The 24,062-nt window shown below is 45.5% G+C and overlaps 1 protein-coding gene across 11 annotated transcripts in view; it reads right to left on the bottom strand.

Annotated features, from left to right (window-relative positions):
• Positions 1 to 761: 761 nt before the first annotated feature.
• Positions 762 to 24,062, bottom strand: part of GRB10 (growth factor receptor bound protein 10) — a 203,377-nt gene continuing 180,076 nt past the window's right edge. For 9 of the 11 annotated variants that reach the window (XM_073239137.1, XM_073239136.1, XM_073239133.1 and 6 more), the window contains 6 exons: positions 14,160 to 14,237; positions 13,155 to 13,271; positions 12,232 to 12,298; positions 11,931 to 12,018; positions 4,096 to 4,189; positions 762 to 3,563 (listed from right to left, as the gene is read on the bottom strand). In XM_073239137.1, the coding sequence (XP_073095238.1) occupies positions 3,417 to 3,563; positions 4,096 to 4,189; positions 11,931 to 12,018; positions 12,232 to 12,298; positions 13,155 to 13,271; positions 14,160 to 14,237 (591 nt within the window). In that variant the 3' untranslated portion in view covers positions 762 to 3,416. The other 2 variants (XR_012132421.1, XM_073239142.1) reach the window with 2 other exon arrangements.

Raw genomic sequence — 24,062 nt, forward strand, 5'->3', positions numbered from 1 at the left:
CTCTCCCACGTGCAGATATGCCACTGTCCTCACCACACATTCCCACACCAGCCCCGCCAGACAACACACACACACACATCTCTCTTGAGGAGAGCATTGTGGCTTTTCCTATTCTTCCTCAAAGGTCGGCCTGCCTTCTAGGGTGTGAGCTACCCCAAACTGGAGAACTGGATTCTGAAAACAAGTGACAGGACAGTCAAGCTGTCACAGGTGTGCTCAACTGCCTGCTTGGGGGCAAGGTGGCTATGACAATACACCCGTACTCTGCCTGGTGTGGGCCAGAGGGGGCCTGTCATGTCCAAGCACAGGTAAGTGATGCATTGGAAAACCAGCTCAGGGCAGTCATACTCTTATCTTTCTTGTTGGAGTAGAAAACCCAGGTTCTTGCCACTTTTAACTGTTCCACTGCAGTGAAAAAATGCCACTGGACTTCACAAAGGGGAACTTGTGCGAGTTTTTCACCTGAGATCTGACTGCCTTGGAAGCATCCTGAGGTCTGTAACCATATGGTGGAGGTACAGTGAGTGGCCACTGGGACCACTGGGCACCAATGCAGGGCCCACCAGCCTGGGAGACTAAATGAGAGTCTGGCGCTGCAGCAGGGCCAGGCCAGCAAGCACACCATGTCAATCCCTTCTTAACTAGCTTTTTATGGGTGCATAGCAGCACGCTGTTCTTATTCAAATCATTCCAAAGGCTCTCAGTGGCTGACCAGTCTGGGTTTTTCAAAATACAGAAAGAGACATTACAAATAACAGAGATGAAGAACACTGTATTAATCTTTATTTCTAATTACAAGAACCAGAACATCAGTCCCTTATTTGTACAAAAATACCTGAAAGTTTACAATTAGGCTCACGAGCCAAAGAGCTATATACAGAAGAGAGCAAAGCACATGGAATCAAGGTTTTGTCTCCTGATTTAATACCTTCTGCATTCCCTGAAAACATTTACACATCAGGCCATGTCACGGTCACTGCAGGTTGCACTGCGACATCACCTACCGCCAGAAAGTCCCACCCCTGGAAGGTGTGCCCAGTGGTCAAACCATCATGTATTAATTGCAGAAAAGAGAAGACAGAACAACTGGACTGAGGCACATATTTCTTCAGGGTTTAGCAAACAAAAAAGCATTCTGTAACTCAGAGCTCACCTGCTAACTCAAACACCCAAAGCACCTGCCGTTTTCCTTCTCAACCTAGGCCAGGCTGCTACATGTTTTCATTTTAGAAAAGAAAATCACAGGGAGAGAGAAGTCAACAGGCTCCAAATCGACCCTGAGCTGCCCGTTTACATTCATGTCACTCAAATACAAAAATAGACGTGGACCCTCTGCCCACCCCTGGTTGGCGGGGCCAGACCCAGCGCCCTCCTGCCCCAAGGGCCTGTGGCAGTCAGGTGGAGCCCCAGCCCCGGGCAGGCGAGGCAGGGGCTGTGGGGAGTTTACACTTGCCAAAGGTGGCCGGAAGGTACAAAACACTAGTCAGACCAGCTACATACAAAACTGTGAGTCAGTCAAGCTTTTGTTCTCCTTTTAAATAAAACATCTGCTTATAAAAATGAAATACTGCAGACAATTGCTGTCTCTTGGGGGGAAACTGGTTATGTAAACAGAGCAAAGAAATCCTAGATTGTTTTCTCAGGTTTTTACTCCCAACTAGTGAAAAGAAACAAGGTGTAGCAGTGTAAGAATCAGCCGCTAAAGTGAAGTTGAGTGGAAGCTGCTAAGGAGGCCTTGGGAATTACCTAATTGTTTGTGGTTTGAAAGAATGGCTACAAAAGGAAGATGACATAATTGAGCATTTATGGTTAAAAAATGTTTTACTATAAATTCTTCATTTGTATTAAGAAGACATTTCATGGAAAACAACTAGAATATGGCCTGTAAACTAAAACACAGTGTTTCTATACCCTAAATGTCATTACAGCGGATAGGCATCACTGAGGCCCGCGTGGGGTCTGTGCTAAACCGTGGAGCCCTGTGGTAGGTCTGAGCTGAGGCAATGCATGGCACACGTTCAGGGGCGCCAGTCACGTGTGCGGCTGTGACCTCAGCAAAGGAAATCGCTTCTCAGCACAGGAGTCTTTACGCTGGTCACGAGAGCCCTTTCTACCTGCAGAGAACAAATGTAAAGATACGGCTACTCTCACCCCTGAGACTCAGCCAGCGAGCAGGGCAGAGGGAGCTGGGAAGACAACTCAAGCCCTGGGCCGACCGATGCACACACCACTGTGAGGGGCCTCTGACTGTAAGCTGGCGGACGGGGCTCTAGCTGCCTCATGTGTCTGGCTTATGGGGGTTTCAGCAGGATGAGGTCAAGGAAAGACCTTTAAATGCAGGGCTGTGGATGAGCCCCTTGCAACGTTTCCGTCTTTATCACTATGGAAAACCAGGACTACGGTAGGAAGCCAGCCAGGTGACATTTCCCTTCAGATTCTGTAACCCCCGGAGGGAGAACAGCCACGAAAGGACTCAAACCACCACAGTGGGGAGGCAGTGATCTTTCTAGAACAGGCTGAAGGCACTCCATGGTATGGCATCTGCTGCTGGCAGATAATGGGTTTCCAGGCATGTCTCAAAAGGCTGGCCTGCGTCAGACTAGTGGTAGGGCCGCTCCGCACTGCTGAGTTGTGGAACGGAGTTTTCCAAAGAGTGCAGGTCTCCTGAGCCATGAGGGCGGAAGAGCACCCTAGTCTGGGGTCTGGGACATCTGTGCACAGAGGTGACTGACAAGCTGAGGTGGCCTGGCTGGTCCACAAAACATGCCAAAGGCCTACCGCAGGCAACCTTGGATTGAAAAAAAGCTCTTCAAGTAAACTGGGAAGGGCTGGGGGTGGCTGGTTATTTGGGAGCTGAAGCCACCTATGGTAACCTGAAGGTGAGGAGCACCCCTGGGGACATTTGGGGACCCACATTCAGTCTCTGAAGTCTGCCTGTTCAAACCTGTCTTTGCATCTCATATGCACAGGAAAGCCACGTCCCCTTCTACCATAGGCCAAATACAATAATGAAAACAAGGAGTGCAAAAAAGTGATCAATACAAAAAGTAAACGTATCAGTTTTAATTGTCAAGATTATTCCAGGGCAAGAGTTCATTTTCAATTGATTCTCTCCGGTTCTCATCCCTACGTGGCCCAGCCAAGACGATCATTCCAGTTTATTCTCCAGTTTGCGTGCTCTTCCGTGCCCTCCCTGCTCTGGCTGGGGCAGAGGGAGGTGGGCCTGCTGGATCCACAGCAGCAGATCCCGGTAAGTCCAACAAACTAGTCAATCCTGGTCGGCGGGAACCAACCGAACTGAATCGATCCTGCTCTGAGTCCCAAGGGGCAGTATAGCTGCATGTTCCAAACCATGCACAGCCCTCTTCATTCCAGTGTCTGCGTCCTCCAGTCTTCAGCCACGGGGACGTCTGAGGTCATAAGGCCACTCGGATGCAGTGGTGCTTGAGTTTGCAAGGCAGGGCTCCTTTGTTCAGCTGGTAAAAGTCAACAAGCTGGATCAGGTCAGAGAATTTGGTGTTCCCGTCGTCAAGGCTGAAGAACATCTGTCCATCATCCTCGCACTAGAGAGACATAAGGATACTTGCCGAGTTAGAGGCTGCGCCTCAGGGAACAAGACAGGGCCAACAGTCAGCATGAGCTCTGTCTGCGGTCCAGTTCCTAAGAGTACAGGGAGTCCCCAGGGTGAGCTGGGAAATGTCAGGGCGGCAGGGGGGAGCCAGGGCTTCCTGCTGGATGCTGAAAAGCATGGCTGGCGCCCGTTCCCCAGGTGGTTGTGGGGAGGTTCCTAGGCTCCTCCCAGCTTGCCCTACTCATCGCCTGACCCACCTCCTCCCCGTCAGGTGCCGTTTCAGCAGCAGCTATGAATTGTGTGCATAGGCCTCAGCACAGTGCCTGCATTTTCAGTATTATTTCCAGGGTAAACATTGTTCCCAATTTCAAAAAACAACTTAAGAAACTCCTGAGAGCATCCCACTTGTGAGCATGGAACTGCCTAACAGTTAAAAATATTCCAGTTAGCTCGTAACTTGAAAAATGCATTAAGAATGAAACCAGAAAACAGACAAGTATTAGTGTGAAAATATCAACACTTACAGGTAAGATTTGGAAATTTTTAATTTTTTGATGATGACACAGTGTGAGTACAAATGCCTTTGGATTACTCTGGCTGTCACGGAGGAGGAAAAGCCTGGGAATGGAAAACAATCATTATTTCTTCAAATCCAGACTTTATATATACATATTTGCATATGAGCACATGCACACATTTGCCCGCTCCTTCTGACGAGACAGGCTTGTAGCCCTTATGCTTCAGCGGGCATTGGCATCTGCGTGCCGCAGCGGGAGCCACAGCCCCTGCAGCACACTGGGGTTTCTGAATGTCACTGCCCACTGAAAGGAACCAGGGCTCTCGGAGGATACGGCTGACTCGAGTTAGGGCAGGGAAAGTACAAGATGAAGCTGGAACATTTTGTGCCAGAACGTAAGGAAATGCTCAAAAGAATCATGACACAGGAGGCAGCTTGGCCAAATCTGGGCACTAATGGAAGAGCAGGAGTAAGAGATGGTAGCCCAGAGAATACAACAGGGATCCATAAGCCTATACTTGCATACAAAATAAATGAGCAAACAAAGTAATACGGGAGAAGAAAAAGCTCTTTGTCAAAGCAAGAAGGGCCGCTAAATAGAGAGAGAAGGAACAACAGATTCATAACACCACTGGCAATCACCACTATGTACCAGTGATCAGGGAAGATTTTAACGAGGATGCTCAAGTTAGCTGGTGAAATCTGATGAGAAGCACAGTATTTTCATGGCCTCAAAGCATCTTTCCCTAATATTTATTATGGAGGGAAAACAGTAACAGTAGAGAAACCTCTTGATACCTTTTACAAGTCATCAAGTACTCAAGTCATCACCAGCAGGAATGAAACGATCCCCCTGTGCATCCTGCCAGGAGTGCCTTTGGGGCACTCCTGCCACCAGCATCACCCCCACCCAGTGGACCCTGAGCAGCAACCTCACCAGGGCACATTCTGCAATAACTGGTGCTGATGCCAGACAAAGGAAGGGGAAGCAGACGCACTGGCACAGGAAGGGTTTAGGACTAGGAAGTATGCCCTTTGCTATGAAGTATGTAACTAGCACCACTGGCAAAACCTGTGTGTGTATTTTAGATCATAGAACCTCACTGGTGTTAATTCCTAGTTTTTGTAATGATACCTTCCTGTTTTTAGAAATTTTTTGCTGAAATAATTAGGATTAAAAAATAATTATGATTGCAAGTTACCCCCAAGCTAAAACACGGGGAGAGGGCCGGCGGGGGCAGGTCATGACAGAGCCAACATGCTACAATGTGGACAACTCTGGTGTGCATCTGAGTAGCACGGATACATTTACAACAGATACATAGAATAGGAGTTCATTACATTATTCTTGCGGCTTTTCAACAATTGAAATGATTTCAAAATAAGAAAGAGATTAAAAAAATTTAATAAAAAATAATTGAAAAAATGGAACAGTGCAAAGAAGTATGCTGCTACATGAACAAATCTGGAATCAGCTGGTGTGATAGGCAGTTGTACACTAGAAAGGAGGAGAAAGAAGTCCCAACACCTTAACCCAAATGACAAGAAATGGTTTGAGAGAAAACATACTTTAAAGTTATAGCAGTGTAAATGTTACTTTAAACCAGAGTAATCAGCTTAAGCATCAGTTTCTAGGTTGCAGTGTTAAGGTGGAAAGCAGTTAAGCAAGACTGGGAAATGCAGTGTTACAAAGGTACAGAAGTTTTATTTTACTACAGGACTTCTCAGAGCCTTAAAAAAATGAATGTTTATCATGAGCCCTAAGGGGCTCCAGCCTGAGGGCTTTTAAGTCTTACCTGACAGTACTACCAGTACCACCCCTCCCCGCCTCTGCCTGACCTTTGTTAGGCATTTCGCAGGATGCATATTCTTCAGAATGCACTTTGAGACACACTGACCAGAACAGAATTCCAGGACTTGGCTGGGCAGCCTGGAAGGGACAGTGCTGGGAACGCTGGCAGGCTCCCTGTGGAATGTGCTCTCATTCCTCCCTCAGCAGAGCTGCACACCCTCTACTGCAAAGATCTGTTTTCTTTCCTTGAAGTTACTTCATTCCAAATAAGCTGTCATTGCCAGCAGACACCTGGGAGCTTGCAGAACCCTAGGTTGTCCCAGAGGAAAGGCTGGGGCTGCCCCTCCTCATGTTACTGCAGTGAGCTGCCTGTCTTTCCCTCTGCAGAGAAGCAGTGGCTGGCGAAGGTGCCAGGGCCTACTTGCCCCTGAAGAGACAGAGGGGCAGGCAGGAAGCACGCCCTGGGGGTCTCTCAAGTTGAGGACTTGGCCCCGGAATTCCTGAGGCTTCCCCAAAAGCTTGGGCCTCACAGACTGTGCCTAAAGGCTGTCTATCTGGAATAGTCATGAAAGTGGAGGAGCCCACAGAGTGAAGAGGGTGTGGTTCAGGAGTCAGCAAGTCTCCCAGGTTTGCCACGAACTAGCTTCCCTGCTTGGAGGGTGCCACCTGCAAAGGGGGCTGCTGCCTCTCCTGCACGACCACCAGAATGCGGGCGGTGGGGCAGACGGTGTTGTGCACCACAGCACCCAACCTCGGTGGCTGTGATAACAGTGCCCACAGTTAGCCCCAGAGGACCATGCAGGCCAGGATAAGCCACTCGGTCAAGAAATCGCCAAGGCAACACGGAAGGAAAGCGGTGAGGACCTGGACTCAGGTACAGGCTGCTCCTTCAGGTGCTCCCCAGGGCACAGGAATTGCTGCCGTGCTAGGGGCCAACAGGAACCAGGGGAACCACACAGCTCAGGGTTAGGAGCTGGGCACTGGGCACACGCTAGTCCTTCCAGCAAGCAACTCTGCTACTGTCCTCATTTTACAGTGAGGGAAGCAGGCACAGAGAAGGTAAGCTGGTTCTCCAAGGTAACACAGACAGTACAAGCCAAGGAGGAACGTGGGTACAGTGGGTACAGCAGGAACAGCAGGTGAAATCTGAGCGTGGACATGACTCTGCCATGGCTGGTGCGTGCTGTCATGGCTCTTCTAAGGGAGTGCTGGCAACCTGGGAAAGGACCTTCCCTCTGCCCGGGGAAGGGAAAGCTGCAATGGACTCAAGTTGTGACAAAGAAGTTTCCTTCTACCCCACAGAGGGCTGTAGGGTGCAGACAGGAACCAGCACCCACAGACAGCACAGAGATGGAGCCTGGGGACCACAAAGAGGTCAGTGGGCTGGACCCAAGTGTGGACCCATCAGGGTGGGAGAGGGTGGGCAGAGTCCTAAGCGCTGCAGGTGACATGAGCTGGGGTAGCAGGGGGGACAACGGAGCTGGAGCTGCCTTCTGAAAAGACCCTTTTCCTCCAGGTTCTGGCATGGGCTGGCAGTGGCATGAGGAGGAGGCAGGCAGCATGTTCAGTGCTTGGCAGGATTCCCTGCAGGGCTGGTGGGATGGGGGTGCATGCACATGTGTGGGCACACATACACACGGACACACATGTGTGTGCACACATGCACACATACACAAATGTGGGAGGCCTCCTGAATACTGGGAAATTCAAAGACATCTCCTAGTTTTCTCGGGCCCGGAGGCCCCCTTGGCCTGCTCTAATGCCTATATAATCTGAGGCCGGTGCCCGAGGAAACGCTGATCTAGAACATGGGTCTTCTTCTTATACTGCCTTTCAAAGTTGTTTTCTTTCTCTAAATTGGCTTCCCTTCATTATCTCTTCAGGGATCACTAAAGATTAGGAATTGATTTTTTAATTTACTTTGTTTTCCAACACATTTCCTCCCTAAACAGGAATCAATGGGAAATGTGGCTTCTCTGTGGTGACACCTGAATTGGCCCCATTATCTTCCCCCTTGTGTCTGCCGGGGCTCCAGGAGCCTACCTTCAGAATTGAAAATTATAACCTTAGATAAACTGAAACCCCAGAAGGACAGAGAAACTCCTTCTAAAAGGGCAGCAGTAACTGGAGGGCTTATGGGGAGGAGGGTGGTAGTAGTGACGCACAGCTCCCCAAGCCTGAAAAGGTGGAACCCTGCCAACTGGGATTCTTGTCTAGGAAAAGTAAAGACAAACATGCTTTTAAAAAAGCCAGGGGCTGACATCCAATTCAGTGGCACCAGCATGATCACCCACCGCCTGCTCCCTGCCCCCTGCCATAGGGCCGCTCTCTACTGCTCAGGGGGCCTGGCCAGGCCTGACCTCGGAATCACCGGGGAAGGTCCTCCACTGCCCCCTCTCCAGCATCTCCCATTGCCCCGAGATCCGGTCAGTCTTCAGGGGTCAGATGCTATCTTCACTGCCCTGGGCCCTGAGAGGGACACAGGCGGTCATGGCACCAGATATGCCTTCTGCAGAACCTTCCCTTTTAAAGCGGTATGATATCACTTGGCAAGCAAACCCACTCTTCGTCCTTAGAACAAGTCCCATGGACAACGCAGTTAATGGGGACATGACTTGAACATTCAGGGGCTCATTTCTGAGGTGGCTAATGGCTGCAGACGGGTCCACAGTCTGTATTAAAAGCCCTTGGCGCACACATACCTAAATGCAACAATGTCACTGCAAGGGGAATTTCAGAAATGAAGCATGTCTCTCCCTGGGCAGATTGGAAGCTGCACTGGAGCAACAGCCTTCTTTATAGTCAGGGGAACCCATTTCTAACGCTTGAAAAGGACTGTTCAACGATAAAGGTGGCATCTCCAATAAGTAGTTTTAAAACTACTGTATGCCTGCATAGGAAAAATATAGATTAAGATATGCTCTTTACACAGTACACAAGGGTAAATAAATTCTGAATGCATCTGGGATCTAAACAAACAAAAAGGAACACAAAAAAAATTTAAAAAGAGGAAAAAGGCAGGAGGGAAGAAAGAAAAAGAGGGAAAGAAAAAATGCAGGCTCTAGAAAGTAATGGGAATGAACTCCTTTATGATATAAGGAGTGGGAAAAAGTAATATGACAAGGACTAAGAAGGACATAAATGATAAATGGGACCAAATAAAATTCATTAAAAAAAATTTCTGTAAACAAACCCATAAGCAAAGTAAAAAAGACAAATTACAACCTGGGGAAAAAAGTCTGCAAAAAACAGATTTAGAACATTGGGCAAAAAATATAAACAGTCCAGAATTGCAAAAAGAAAAGGAAATGCCAAAGGCCCCTAATCCTACGGAAGGAGGCTCATCCTCAGCTATGAGATGCAAATCACAACTCCCCTCTCAGCTCAAGGTGGCTCTGGGAAAGCTGCTGCTCCCAGAATTTCAGGGGATCACGCCCTGCAAGGGGAATCTGGCATTTTTTTATTACAATATTACAGAAGCCTCTCTCCCCCCTTCTCCACAACCCACTTCTAAGAACTCCAGCAAAGAGACACCAGCAAACACAGGACCTGGCACTGACTGGTCACACTTAAGTCTGGAAACAATGAATGGGACAGGAGGCAGGAGGCACGCGCTGGAAAAATCCTCAGGGGGCCTGCAGATCTCACCCAGCACTTCCAGGGGCTGCCTGTGTTTACGGAGGGGCAGAGGAGGAAGCAAAGATGTTTTGCTTCTATTTTTACAAAGAAACAATAGAAGGATGGATAAACCGATAAAAACAATTACCTGTCGTGTGGAGAAGGACAGAGGAGAGTCAACGGGGGATGCACCTTGTTCATTGTTTTGCCTTTGGAACCATGAAAATATTTCATGTAATTTAAGAAGCACCATTAAACCAAAGAGAAAATAAATCAGATCCACTTAGGAAAATGAAAAACAAACTGAGACCAATGAACCTGGCTATGTAACAGTTTGGTGGTAGAATCAGAGAGAATTACTTTAAGCTTGGCATTTTAACATGACCTGCCTGGAATGTTCCCTATGGATTAAAAGGACTGAAAGGAAATGTGAATTCAGTGGTCTTAGTCTATGGGACACAGCGACTAAGTACACAGTGGGATAAAACAAACAGTATCATTAGTAAGATTTTCAGAGTAAGGTAAGAGAGATCCAATAAAATTGAAAAAGTGAAACCCCTGTAATCTTCAATTTGAATTGGCAATATCATTGTGAAGCCATACTTTATTTTCAGTTTAAGAAAGCCTGTGTCCTAGCTCTGCCCATGGAAAAGACCTTCTGCAGATTATGGTCTGAGACATCATTTTCCACGAGAAAGAATTAGGCTCCCAAGAGACAGGTGCCATGTGGAGCCCAATCTATCCGTTACATCTGAAATCAGGCACTATCAGTGGTCAGTCAAGAGAACTTGGGAACCATCTTGAAAGAGTTGTGCATATGCCCAGCAGCCAAGAGAGGGCATACTGAGCATCTAAATTCACAGTGATGGTTAAAACAAACGCCTCGGTTGTCACATTGAAAGATGGTAGGGTACCAAGTCATTATTCTGAAAATTGACAAAAGGGGAAAACTGAGCATTCACCATCCTTTTGCAAAAAAACAACTGCATGACAAGGCAAAGAATTTCAGCCAAGAAACAGGAAAAATAGAGCCAAAAGTGATGATTTTGTAACCCCTAATGAAATACTGAACCTGCGAGGTTCAGTGATGGATGCTCACAGCATTTGGGGACCAGGGATGGGGATTTGATCTGGGAGGTCAAGCTGACGATCTAGGGCCCCAGCCCAACCCTAAGATCACGACCTAGGACAGACACTAGACCTCAGGTGCTTCTTTACTTGCCGTGGAATGATGCACAAACCAGACACACTATCCCAGAAGAAATGAATTGGCTTCTCTTCAAGGAAGGACTTTTTTTTTGCAGCAATTGCGGAATTTGAACACAGGCTTGATTTTAGATGATATGAAGGAATTCTTGTTTATTTCGATAAAATGTAACAATGATATTGTGGTTATGTTGGAAAAGGATCCGTATTTAGATGCACGCTGAAATATGTTTACTGGTAAAAGTTTAGAATATCTGGGGCGTCCTTTAAGACACTCCCAAAGAAGAAGAAGGGAAGGGGAGAAGAGGGAGGGAAAACAGCACATGTGAGGGGAAACAGAGAAGCTAAGGTTAGCACCAGTGAAGCTGGGCAAGGAGCATGTGGGTATTCATAACATTCCCTTCCCTTAGGTAAGCTTTGAAATTTCCATATTAAAGCTTTTAAAAGATGAAGGACAAAAGTGTCCTTCTTTGAATTTAGCAGCTTCCAGGGTCCTGATTTCCAGCAGATCCTGTGTGGCACAGCTCCAACCAGGAAATGAACCAGCTCAGGGGTGAAAGCCAGAGGGTGTCTGTCTCCTTGTGATCAAAGAGAGGAGGGGACTCGGGCTGAGCTGTGCAGTGACACATCTGCAATAACCACCCCGAGCCCACACACCTCTGAACCCCAGTCTCTTCCCATAGGATGCTGAGCAAGGACCCTAGGGTTTGACCTCTATGATTCCTGGGAACCCTGTGAGCAAACCCAGACTAGCCTGCTGGAACACGTGCCGGCCACCCCACGGGCACAGCCAATACCAGACACGTGAGTGAAGCCGACTCAGCGCCAAGCTGGCCCAGGTGAGAACAGCCACTCAACCGGGATTGTTGTTTTAAGACTAAGCTCTGGGTTGTCCGTTGTCAGCAAAAGCTAACTGATAAATGAATCAAAAGCTGTAAGTAAAGATGTTTTTTTCTATTTGCCCAGTGCCTTATTAACTTAAAATAAGTAGCTTGTGCTCTTTGTCTGCTTGAATTTCAACAAAGAGGCAGAGATTACAGATGGAGCACGGCGAGAAATGGACGGCAATCCCTCTTCTCCCGCTTACCAGCTGGCCAGGCCTGACCACATCACATCTCTGAGCCACATCTTCCTCCCCTTTAAATGAGAACCATCCAAGAAGCAGAATCTATGCCCTGCACAAAAAGCCTCAGCAGACACGGGTTCTTGGCCGCAGTGTTCCTTACCCATCCACCAGGCCTTGCTGCTTAATGATCCTGTGCGACTCCTCCCGGGAGATCCTGCCATGAAACCAGTGCTGAGTCCTATGAATCACTGTGGGAGGGAAGAGGAGGCGGGTAGGGTCTCGTCCATCTGTGGAACGGCCTTCCGCAGGGCACAGCCAACTCGGGATCAGCGTGGGCCCTGATTCCCGTGGCCACGCCCCTGTGGTGGGCTCTGGGCCCGGACAGGTTTGTGAAGCTGGGGAAGGGTGGGAGTCTTTTTTTCTTTATGTACAAAAATATCAGGCCAACATGCCATGTTTACCTGTGCTTAAGGTAGAAGGGTGCAGGGGACTTTGGCTACCTAGGACATTCATCCGCGTGCTGCGCTTCTGCAAAAGAAATCCCCGCGTTAGCACTACGCCCAGAGACGGGCACAGCCTCCAGGCCGCCCGGCTCACGTGCCCTGGGGCGGGGCCCCGACTGAACTGAGAGTCACCTGACGCCCCGTCCGGCCAGGGAACAGAGGGCCGGGGCACAGCTGTGAACTACGGCAGCACCCAGCGGGCCTCTGCCAACCGAGGATTGAGGGGGGCACTCTCGTCTCTCACATGGAAGACACTCAGCGAAGCTCCTGATGAATATTAGGAGAAAACCATGAGCTTTCCCACTGAACTCAGTTCTGGAAAAACACGGTGCTCTGGGGGTGGTTCTCCTTTTCTGAAGCCAGGGTTCAGAGAACCTCCCAAGAGCTCTGGGCTCATGCTTCGTGAACTGTCTTTACATCTTCGGAAAACGTGAAAGTTGGGTGATATTCCTCCCATCTGGAGGTCAGTAACTGGAGTCTCTGAAGTGAAGAGGCTGGCCAAAGCCACAGAGCTAGTCAGCGGCGGGGCCATGACCACCCGGGTCAGCCGCACCCACCGGGGGCCGCGTTCTGCCCCGGCCCGACAGCTGGGCAGGAACAGCTGCGAGGGGGCCGCGCTGCTCCCCACGGCCTCCGCGGGACCCTGGGGCCAGGGCTGCAGGGCCCCGGCGCAGCCCCAGGCTACAGCGGTGTCCTGTGGTTGGGACCCGGGGCCAGGGTGGCAGGGCCCCGGTGCAGCCCCAGGCTACAGCGGTGTCCTGTGGTCGGGAGCCCGGGGGCCACCCTCTGCCCCTCCCTGGACGCCTCTCCTGCCTACACCCACAATGCCTCTTCTGGGGGTGACCCGTGGTGGGTTTGCCACCCGGGGCTTGAGGCCCTACCCTCCAGGCATGGCCCTCCTCCAGCGCAGCACTCCGGGCCTCAGCCGGATTCTCGATCACTCTTCCTGTCTGTCCAGAAAAATCCATTGCCACCAGGGAGTTCTCGGAGACGCTGCGCTGGAAAAGAGAGGCCATGAGTTCTTAAAATGCAGAGAAATAAGCCAGCGCATCATGAAGATGGCCAGGAGAAGGGTGACAGGATGCCCCTCCTCCACCCCCAACTCTGGAAGTTGCAGGCTGAAAATTCAGTGACCGAAGGGCCCTTAAGCTAAAAAAAATGGCTTTGGTTTCTCTTAATAAGAAACATTTCAGTCTTCTTGCAGTATTCACAGGCTGCTGGTGAGGCTGCTGGTGTCAGCAGGATTTGGACTGCGGAGCCCTTCACAAGCTCCCTGACCTGCACTACAACATGTCAAAGAAAAACAGAAATAGCACGGTGGGTCCTGTCCTCACCGGCACCAAGCCCTTCTCTTGGGTGTGTTACTTCAGAGCAGCACGTGGATTCCTTCTGTGGAATGATCTGGTGTCTCTTAGGAACGGGCATTGAAAGATCTTTAAGATAGTTTTCAGAGGTTGAAATGTTTGCATCTTTTAGAAGTAATTTACATCCTGAGAACACAGAGGACTCATTATAACCTCTAAATTGGAGGATCCAAGCATAATAGTCTATGGCACCCATGGATGAAATGGACAAAAGCCACAGGAGGGAGAGGCTCCCCAGCAGAGCTGAACGTTGCTGGTGACAGGGAGCACTTAAGCAGGGCCATCTGCCTACACAGCCCTGTGGAGAAGTACAGGGGCAGGGAGGGCAGCAGAGGAAATGTTCAAGCAGTCACACTGCTGAGAGAGCAGGGTCGGGAGATGGAATGTCGTGGGAAACCAGCTTCTCTGAAATGCACTCATTCTGGAGCCTCTTGGCAGGCTTGTGCAACAAGAGCCATCAGCATGTGCTGATTGATGCAGAAGCTCAAAAGCAGCGTGACGGAGGTTGGCACATGTACTTACCACTGGAGTTGAGAAGTGGGGGAGCAAGGCTTTCCTTTGCTGGGGGATTCTGTAGTTCTGATAAAGGAGCATTCCATACTGAAAGGAGAAGGCCAGAGTCAGTCTCCAGGGCCTTGTGAGCCCCCAAGAGGCAAACGCACAGCAGTGAATGACAACATTAAGGGCAGAGCAATGAACAAGACCCTTCTGACAGTTCCGAGAACTGCAGGACAAACATCCAGTATGTACCCTCTCCTGTTCCTGCCATGCCTGTCACTGCACAGAAGGTAACAGCTGTCTGGTCTGGGGATGGAATTGGGGGACAGGCAGGGGAAGCAGGCAGAGAAAGAGTAGTAATGACAAGAACAAGAATAACAATTAGCCTTACTGAATGTCACTCTGGGCCAAGTACTAGCCCACATGCTTTGTGCTTTTATTTAATAATCCCCATTTTATGAAATGGATACTTTATCCCCATTTGAAAAATAACAGAAATGAACACAAAGTGAAGCAAGTTGCTCAAGGTCATGGTGAGTAAAGATTCAGGATTCCAAAGTCACAAAGCCAGTGCTCTTCCTAAAGACCAAGCTCACTGCAAACCAGCTCACAGGCTCTTGTTTTATTTACTGTGGCAATGAGCTCTAAGGGTTCTCCCCAGGCTCACACACTACCAACATTGCAGCCTATTCACTGCAATCACCACTCAGGCCACATGGAAAAGAGAAAAGGTCAGGAAGAGAAAACATGTTATCAGACGTGCTGTATCTCCTTCACTCTCCTTCATGGGATGTGACACATGTCCAGCTCTATGTCCTACAGTATGCACTCATTTCTATTTTTCTTCTTTTGGTATCATTAATGTACAATTACGTGAGCAACATTATGGTTACTAGACTCCCCCCATTATCAAGTCCCCACCACATATACCCCATTACAGCCACTATCCATCAGTGTAGTAAGATGCTATGGAATCACTACTTGTCTTCTCTGTGTTGTAATACCTTCCCTTTGGCCCACCCCCCTGCATTATATGTGCTAATCCTAATGCCCCATCTTCACACTTATCCCTCCCTTCCCACCCATCCTCCCCAGTCCCTTTCCCTTTGGTAACTGTTAGTCCATTCTTGAGTTCTGTGATTCTGCTGCTGTTTTGTTCCTTCAGTTTTTTGTTTGTTCTTATACTCCACAGATGAGTGAAATCATTTGATACTTGTCTTTCTCCACCTGGCTTATTTTACTGAGCATAATACCCTCTAGGTCCATTCATATTGCTGCAAATGGTAGGATTTGTTTTCTTCTTATGGCTGAATAATAATCCATTGTGTATATGTACCACATCTTCTTTATCCATTCATCTGCTGATGGACACATAGGTTGTTTCCATTTCTTGGGTATTGTAAATAGTGCTGCGATAAACATAGGGGTGCATATGTCTTTTTCAAACTAGGCTCCTGCATTCTTATGGTAAATTCCTAGGAGTGGAATTCCTGGGTCAAATGGTATTTCTGTTTTTAGTTTTTTAAGGAACATCCATACTGCTTTCCACAATGGTTGAACTAATTTACATTCCCACCAGCAGTGTAGGAGGGTTTCCCTTTCTCCACATCCTTGCCAACATTTGTTGTTGTTTGTCTTTTGGATAGTGGCGATCCTAATTGGTGTGAGGTGATATCTCATTGTGATTTTAATTTGCATTTCTCTGATGATTAGTGATGTGGAGCATCTTTTCATGTGCCTGTTGGCCATATGAATTTCTTCTTTGGACAAGTGTCTGATCAGCTAGCTCCTCTGCCCATTTTTTTAATTGGATTATTTGCTTTTTGCCCTCTATACCCATTTTGTTGAGAGTTTTTATCATGAATGGATGTTATATTTTGGATGTTAACCCTTTCTCAGATATGTCATTTATGAATATATTCTCCCATACTGTAGGATGCCTTTTTGTTCTTTCTAGCTTGATATAGTCCCACTTGTTCATTTTTGTTTTTGTTTCCCTTGCCCGGGGAGATATGTTCATGAAGAAGTTGCTCATGTTTATGTCCAAGAGATTTTTGCCTATATTTTTTTCTACGAGTTTTATGGTTTCATGACTTATGTTCAGGTTTTTGATCCATTTCGAATTTACTTTTGTGTTATGGGGTTAGACAATGATCCAGTTTCATTCTCTTACATGTAGCTGTCCAGTTTTGCCAACATCAGCTGTCATTTCCCCATTGTATATCCATGGCTCCTTTATCATATATTAATTGACCATATGTGTTTGGGTTAATATCTGGACTCTCTATTCTGTTCCACTGGTCTGTGGGTCTGTTCTTGTGCCAGTATCAAACTGTCTTGATTACTGTGGCTTTGTAGTAGAGCTTGAAGATGGAAAGCGAGATCCCCCCTGCTTTATTCTTCCTTCTCAAGATTGCTTTGGCTATTCGGGGTCTTTTGTAGTTCCATATGAATTTTAGAACAATTTGTTCCAGTTTGTTGAAGATTTGATAGGGATTTGATAGGGATTGCTTTGAATCTGTAGATTGCTTTAGGCAGGATGGCCATTTTGACAATATTAATTCTTCCTACTCTAGAGCATGGGATGAATTTCCATTTGTTAGTGTCCTCTTTAATTTCTCTTAAGAGTGTCTTGCAGTTTTCAGGGTATAGGTCTTTCACACCCTTGGTTAGGTTTATTACTAGGAATTTTTATTCTTTTTGATGCAATTGTGAATGGAGTTGTTTTCCTGATTTCTCTTTCTGCTAGTTCATTGTTAGTGTATACGAAAGCAACAGACTTCTGTGTATTAATTTTGTATCTTGCAACTTCACTGAATTCAGATATTAGTTCTAGTAGTTTTGGAGTGGAGTCTTCAGGGTTTTTTATGTACAATATCATGTCATTTGAAAATAGTGAGAGTTTGACTTCTTCCTTACCAATCTGGATGTCCTTTATTTCTTTGTGTTGTCTGATTGCTGTGGCTAGGACCTCCAGTACTACGTTGAATAAAAGTGGAGAGAGTGGGCATCCCTGTCTTGTTCCCGATCTTACGTGAAAAGCTTTCAGCTTCTCGCTGTTAAGTTTTGCTGTTAAGTATGATGGGGGTTTGTCATATATGGCTTTTATTATGTTGAGGTACTTACCCTCTATAGCCATTTTGTTGAGAGTTTTTATCACGAATGGATGTTGAATTTTGTCGAATGCTTTTTCAGCATCTATGGAGATGATCATGTAGTTTTTCTTCTTTTTGTTGATGTGGTGGATGATGTTGATGGATTTTGGAATGTTGTACCATCCTTGCATCCCTGACATGAATCCCACTTGATCATGGTATATATGATCCTCTTGATGTATTTTTGAATTCTGTTTGCTAATATTTTGTTGAGTATTTTTGCAACTATGTTCATCAGGGATCTTGGTCTGTAGTTTTCTTTTTCTGTGGGATCTTTGCCTGATTTTGGTATTAGAGTGATGCTGGCTTCATAGAATGAGTTTGGAAGTATTCCCTCCCCTTCTATTTTTTGGAAAACTTTAAGGAGAATGGGTATTATGCCTTTTCTAAATGTCTGATAAAATTCAGTGGTGAATCCATGTGTCCCGAGGTTTTCTTCTTGGGTAGTTTTTGGATTACCGATTCAATTTCATTGCTGATAATTGGTCTGTTTAGATTTTGTGTTTCTTCCTTGGTCAGTCTTGGAAGGTTGTATTTTTCTAGGAAGTTGTCCATTTCTTCTAGGTTATCCAGCCTGTTAGCATATAGATTTTCATAGTATTCTCTAATAACTCTTGGTATTTCTGTGGGGTCTGTCATGATTTTCCCTTTCTCATTTCTGATTCTGCTTATGTGTGTAGATTCTCTTTTCCTCTTAATAAGTCTGGCTAGGGGTTTATCTATTTTGTTTATTTTCTCAAAGAACCAGCTCATGATTTCATTGATTTTTTCTATTGTTTTATTCTTCTCAATTTTATTTATTCCTCCTCTGATCTTTATTAGGTCCCTCCTTCTGCTGACTTTGGGCCTCAGTTGTTCTTCTTTTTCCAGTTTCAATAATTGTGACTTTAGACTATTCTTCCTTCTTTAAATAGGCCTGGATTGCTATATACTTTCCTCTTAGAACTGCCTTTGCTGCCTCCCACAGAAGTTGGGGCTTTGTGCTGTTGTTGTCATTTGTTTCCATATATTGCTTGATCTCTGTTTTAATTTGGTCATTGATCCATTGATTATTTAGGAGCATGTTGTTAAGCCTCCATGTGTTTGTGAGCCTTTTTGTTTTCTTTGTACAATTTTTTAGTTTTATACCTTTGTGATCTGAGAAGTTGGTTGGTAGGATTTCAATCTTTTTGAATTTATTGAGGTTCTTTTTGTGGCCTAGTATGTGGTCTATTCTGGAAAGTGTTCCATGTGCACTTGAGAAGAATGTGTCTCCTGCTCCTTTTGGGTGTAGAGTTCTGTAGATGTCTCTTAGGTCCATCTGTTCTAGTGTGTTGTTCAGTGCCTCTGTGTCCTTACTTATTTTCTGTCTGGTGGATCTGTCCTTTGGAGTGAGTGGTGTGTTGAACTCTCCTAGAATGAATGCATTGCATTCTATTTCCTCCTTTAGTTCTGTTAGTGTTTGTTTCACATATGTCGGTGCTCCTGTGTTGGGTGCGCAGATATTTATAACGGTTATATCCTCTTGTTGGACTGACCCCTTTATCATTATGTAATGTCCTTCTTTATCTCTTTACTTTGTTTTGAAGTCTATTTTGTCTGGTACAAGTACTGCAACACCTGCTTTGTTCTCCTTATTGTTTGCATGAAATATCTTTTTCTATCCCTTCACTTTTAGTCTGTGTATGCCTTTGGATTTGAGGTGAGTCTCTTGTAAGCAGCATATAGATGGGTCTTGCTTTTTTATCCATTCTATTACTCTTGTGTCTTTTGATTGGTGCATTCAGTCCATTTATAGTTAGGATGATTATCAATAGATATGTACCTATTGCCATTGCAGGCTTTGGATTTGTGGTTACCAGAGATTGTAGGGTAGCTCCTTTACTATCTAAATGTCTAACTTTAACTCACTTATTATGCTCTTATAAACTCAGTCTGATGATTCTTTTTTTCCTCTCCTTTCTTATTCTTCCTCCTTCACTCTTTATATGTTAGGTGTTTTATTCTGTACTCTTTTGTGTTTCCCTTGACTGCTTTTGTGGATAGTTGATTTTATTTTTTGCCTTTAGTTAGTATTTGGTTGGTCCGCTTTCTTTGCTGTGATTTTATTGTCTCTGGTGACATCTATTTAGCTTTAGGAGTATTTCCATCTATAGCAGTCCCTTTAACATACCCTGTGGAGGTGGTTTGTGGAAGGCAAATTCCCTTAACTTTTGCTTATCTGGAAATTGTTTAATCCTTCCTTCAAATTGAAATGATAACCTTGTTGGATACAGTATTCTTCATTCAAGGCCCTTCTGTTTCATTGCATTAAATACATCATGCCATTCTTTTCTGGCCTGTAAGGTTTCTGTTGAGAAGTCTGATGATAGCCTGATGGGTTTTCCTTTGTAGGTGACCTTTTTTCTCTCTCTGGCTGCCTTTAATACCCTGTCCTTGTCTTTGATATTTGCCATTTTAATTATTATTTGTCATGGTGTTTCCTCCTTGAGTCCCTTGTGTTGGGAGATCTGTGGACTTCCATGGTCTGAGAGACTATTTCCTTCCCCAGCTTGGGGAAGTTTTCAGCAATTATTTCTTCAGACATTTTCTATCCCTTTTTCTCTCTCTTTTTCTTTGATACCCCTATAAAGTGAATATTGTTCCATTTGGATTGGTCACACAGTTCTCTTAATATTCTTTCATTCCTAGAGCTCCTTTTATCTCTCTCTGCCTTAGCTTCTCTGTACTCTTGTTCTCTGATTCCTATTCCAATAACAGTCTCTTGCACCTCATCCAGTCTGCTCTTAAGTCCTTCTGCTGATTGTTTCATTTCTGTTATCTCCCTCTGGACTTCATCCCTTAGCTCTTCCATATTTCTCTGCAGGTCCATCAGCATGTTTATGACTTTCATTTTGAATTCTTTTTCAGGAATATTGGTTATATCTATCTTGCCAGTCCCTCTCTCTGGAGTTGTTTGAGTGATTTTGGACTGGACCAGGTTCTTCAGCCTTTTCATGGTGATAGAAGTGTTTGCTGGCAAGTGGCACATGTGTCAGCTTGGAGAAGAAAGTCCCTTCCTGCTTGCTGGTCACCTTGCCCTTCTCCACTGCCTGTGCTGGTTACCTACACACAGGGAGCAGCCTCTGGGTTAATTCCCTGAGCTGCCATGGGTGAGGTGGCCCTCGGGATAGCCTAGGGCACTGGGAGGGGTCGCAGAGGAGTGGCGTGTGTTCTTCTTTGAGAACGGTGCCCCTTCATGCCTTTCGCCCCTTGCGCCAGCTTCCTCAGTGTCTGTCCTGGTTAGCTGTGGGCTGGGAGAAGACTCTGTGTGGCTGCTGTGGGCGGGGCTTCTCTCTGGCTGGTCTGCAGCTGTGGTGGGTCAGCTGGCTTGCTTGCAGTGCCAGCAGAGGGCAATGAATGGCAGGCTGCTTATCACCATAAGGGGTTTCGGAGCTGCATTGCCACCCGGGGGCTTAGGGCACCTGAAGTTCCTTAAGATTTCAGTCTGCTGCTGCTGAGTGTGCCGGGACGATTTTGTCCACCTGTTAAACCCTTGTCCCTTTAAGACGTTTAAAGTGCCGGCTTTTCTTTTGTCCCAGGGGAGCTGGCTGTGGGGACCTGCTCGCAGTCTCCATCTCGGATTTTACTTTTCTGTTTCTCTAATATCCAGCACACCATGCAGTGTGTGTCTGTGCTCCTGGTGCACATTACTAGGGATGGGTACTTAGCAGTCCTGTGCTTCCACTCCCTCCCCACTCTGATTCTTTTCTTCCTGCCAGTGAGCTGGGGTGGGGGGAAATGCTTGGGTCCCGCTGGGTCATGGCTTTGTATCTTACCCTTTTTGTGAGATGCTGAGTTCTCGCAGACGTAGATGTAGCCTGGCTATTGTACTGTATCTTCTGGTCTCTCTTTTAAGAAAAGTTGTATTTGTTGTATTTTTAAAATATATATGGTTTGGGGAGGAGATTTCCACTGCCCTACTCACACCACCATCTTGAGCGCCCCCTCGTGCATTCATTTCTAAGTAAAAATGCTTAGAACATAATGAAAGGGTCTAAGGTAGGTACAATTACATTCCCATGGAAGAAGAGTAAGAGGTGTCAGAAGAAACATTTGAAGAGATAACGGCCAAGTATTTTCCAAAACTGACACAAAGGTGATCAAGCTACAGAATCTAGGAGTAGGAGTACAAAAACTCCAAATGACACCCAGAAACATCATGAAAGATTGCTGAAAAACAGAAACAAAGAAAATGTTAAAAGTGATGAGAGGAAAATGCACATGACTTTCACAGAAGCAATGAGAGGGCAGATGGCTGATGTTTTATACTAAGGATGAGAGTGAGAAGACAATGGTATACATGAGGTGCAGAAAAGAAAATAACGCCAACCCAGGACTCCATCCTAAGGCAAAGTACCTTCAGTAAGGAAAATTTAGTAAAAATATACCAGATGGACAAAAACTGAGAGAAGTTTATTGCCAGCAGGCCCACACTAAAAGAACTAAGGTTCTTCTGGTCTCAGGGAAAAGAATGCAAATTCAGGGAAGCATATAGTACATATATGCAGGTAATTAACATAAAAATTAATATATAAACAACAATCATAGTATGTCTTCAATGGCCTAAAATATGTAAAGAATTAAAACAGATGAGAAGATATTTCAAAAGGTGGGGTAAATGTAAATGAAGTTTCCTAATACTGGGCTGAAGGTGGGAAAAGTACTAAATGACACTAGATTTTAGTAAGTTAAAAATGCATGTTGTGTCATCTAGGGTAACCACTGAAAACAGTAAATGAACGCATAAGCAACAGGCTAACAGAGGTTAAAAATGTGAAGTACTTGATGAATCCCAAAGGCCAAAAAAATAAACAGAAAAAGGAACACAGGATAAGTAGGGCAGACTGAAAATAAACAGTAAATGGTAGACTTAAGCACAAATACAATAATGAAGCATATCTCAGAACCACAAAAGGATCAGTATAGAGGAGATATAAATGTTCTAAAATTGTGTGCATCTGATAACATCCACATGTATGTATTTATATATGTGTGATGTGTGCATGTGTGTATATACTTTGAATTGAATAATTATAAAAATATGACAAACTGCAACTAAAGTAGAACTTAAGAGGTAAATTTTTAGCCTTAAAAATAATTTAAGCAAAGATCTAAGTTTCCCTCTGAAGACATTATAAAAAGACCATCAAGTTAAAGCCAAAGAAAAAGGAACAGAAAACACACACACACAGGTGTGTAGCTCAGGAGGGCTCCAAGACCACTCTCAGTTTCAGTAGCTCACTCAAAGGACTCGTCTTTGACCTGTGAGTTAACTCCTTTGTCTTTTAAGTAGGTATAAATTTGTGATTTGCATTGTATTAAGATATTTTTTTTTTTACTTTAGTTATTAAAGCATCTGAGTATTTTCCACATTTATTACCTGGAGTTCCAAAACTATGGATTCATGTCCTCTTTCTGTTTACTAATACTAGAGCCTCCACAGTGGTGGTTTTCCCTGTATAAGCTCTTTACAGTGTTTAAATAGTAAGTTTTTGTGTTCAAGCTATAGTATATAGTACTTTTTTTTTTTATTTTAGTAGAGTGGGTTTTAAAGAGATGTTGATTAGTCAGATTGATTATTTCCTTTATACTTTTTTCTATTGCTTCAAAAGATGATGCAGACCATAGAGCTATTTGCCCCCTTCCTTTGCAGTATGTTTCTTATTCACATCTAAGTGAATCTGACCCTCCCAAACATGAAAGGGAAAAGGTGACTGTTTTGCTTCTGTTTGTAGAGACTGCAGACACCTTTCCACATCAAGTGGCAACTTGTATCTATACAAAGCCGGGGTACACTGTGCTAAGAAACACTGTCCCCGTATGTTATGTTAACATAACAAACAACATAACAAAATACCAGCTCCTTTATCTTGGAGTTTAATTAAACACTTAACCTTTATATTCTTAAGTAAGGTAGAATGTAAGCTTATTTCTTCATACACAGAGAAAACAGAGGCTGAGGGTCATGGTCAGAGAATGACTCATGTTTTTGGGATCAGCACCAGAATACAAAAAAAATTAAGGATGTCTACCTTGAGGGAGCTATAATCTTGCAGGAGACACACAGAGAAGTAGCAGTACTCTATGCATGGGAATAGAGAGGGAATCCGAACTGTTTGCATGGTAAGCGGTAAGTGTCCATGCAAGGGACCTAGTCTGACCAGGTTCTTGAAGGACAGCCCTGCCTCAGAAGCATCAAGGTGGCCCAATCGTCAGCATATGGTGTTAATCTAGGTTCTGTAATGCAGCACAGAGCTTAAATATGCCTGAAAACTTAGAAAAACTCATATTTTTTAAAACATGGTTCAATTACTCATTCTAGGTTTCTTGTTCAATTTTAAGGTTTTCTTTTTGCCAACAATGCCCATTTCATCTTGATTTTAATAGTAATAGGTAGATGGTAGTAGCAGGTAGGAAGACATACACAGTATGTCTTCACGTTTCCTGTTTGAAAAATTGCTGGGTTTGCTCTTCCCTCATTTCTACTCTTGATGTACTTGAAATCCCACCTCTGAATCCCTCTGCCAGTGCTGCAAAGAAAAGCGTTTGCGTGTGCAGTTCTCACACTGCGGCTGAAGAGGCCCCCCCAACCTGTGGAGGAGAGAGGAGCTTCGGAGATCCAGCTGGTGGCGGGCTGTTTCTAAAGGAACGCTTACACCACTCACTCGCATGTGCTAGCAACTGGACGGTCCGCCGAGGACTTCTGGCTCTCTGCTCCCAGTCAGGTGGGCTTGCACTGCCCAGGTACTGT

This window comes from Manis javanica, chromosome 6 (genome assembly GCF_040802235.1).
Source record: "Manis javanica isolate MJ-LG chromosome 6, MJ_LKY, whole genome shotgun sequence".
Classification (NCBI taxonomy): Eukaryota; Metazoa; Chordata; class Mammalia; order Pholidota; family Manidae; genus Manis; species Manis javanica.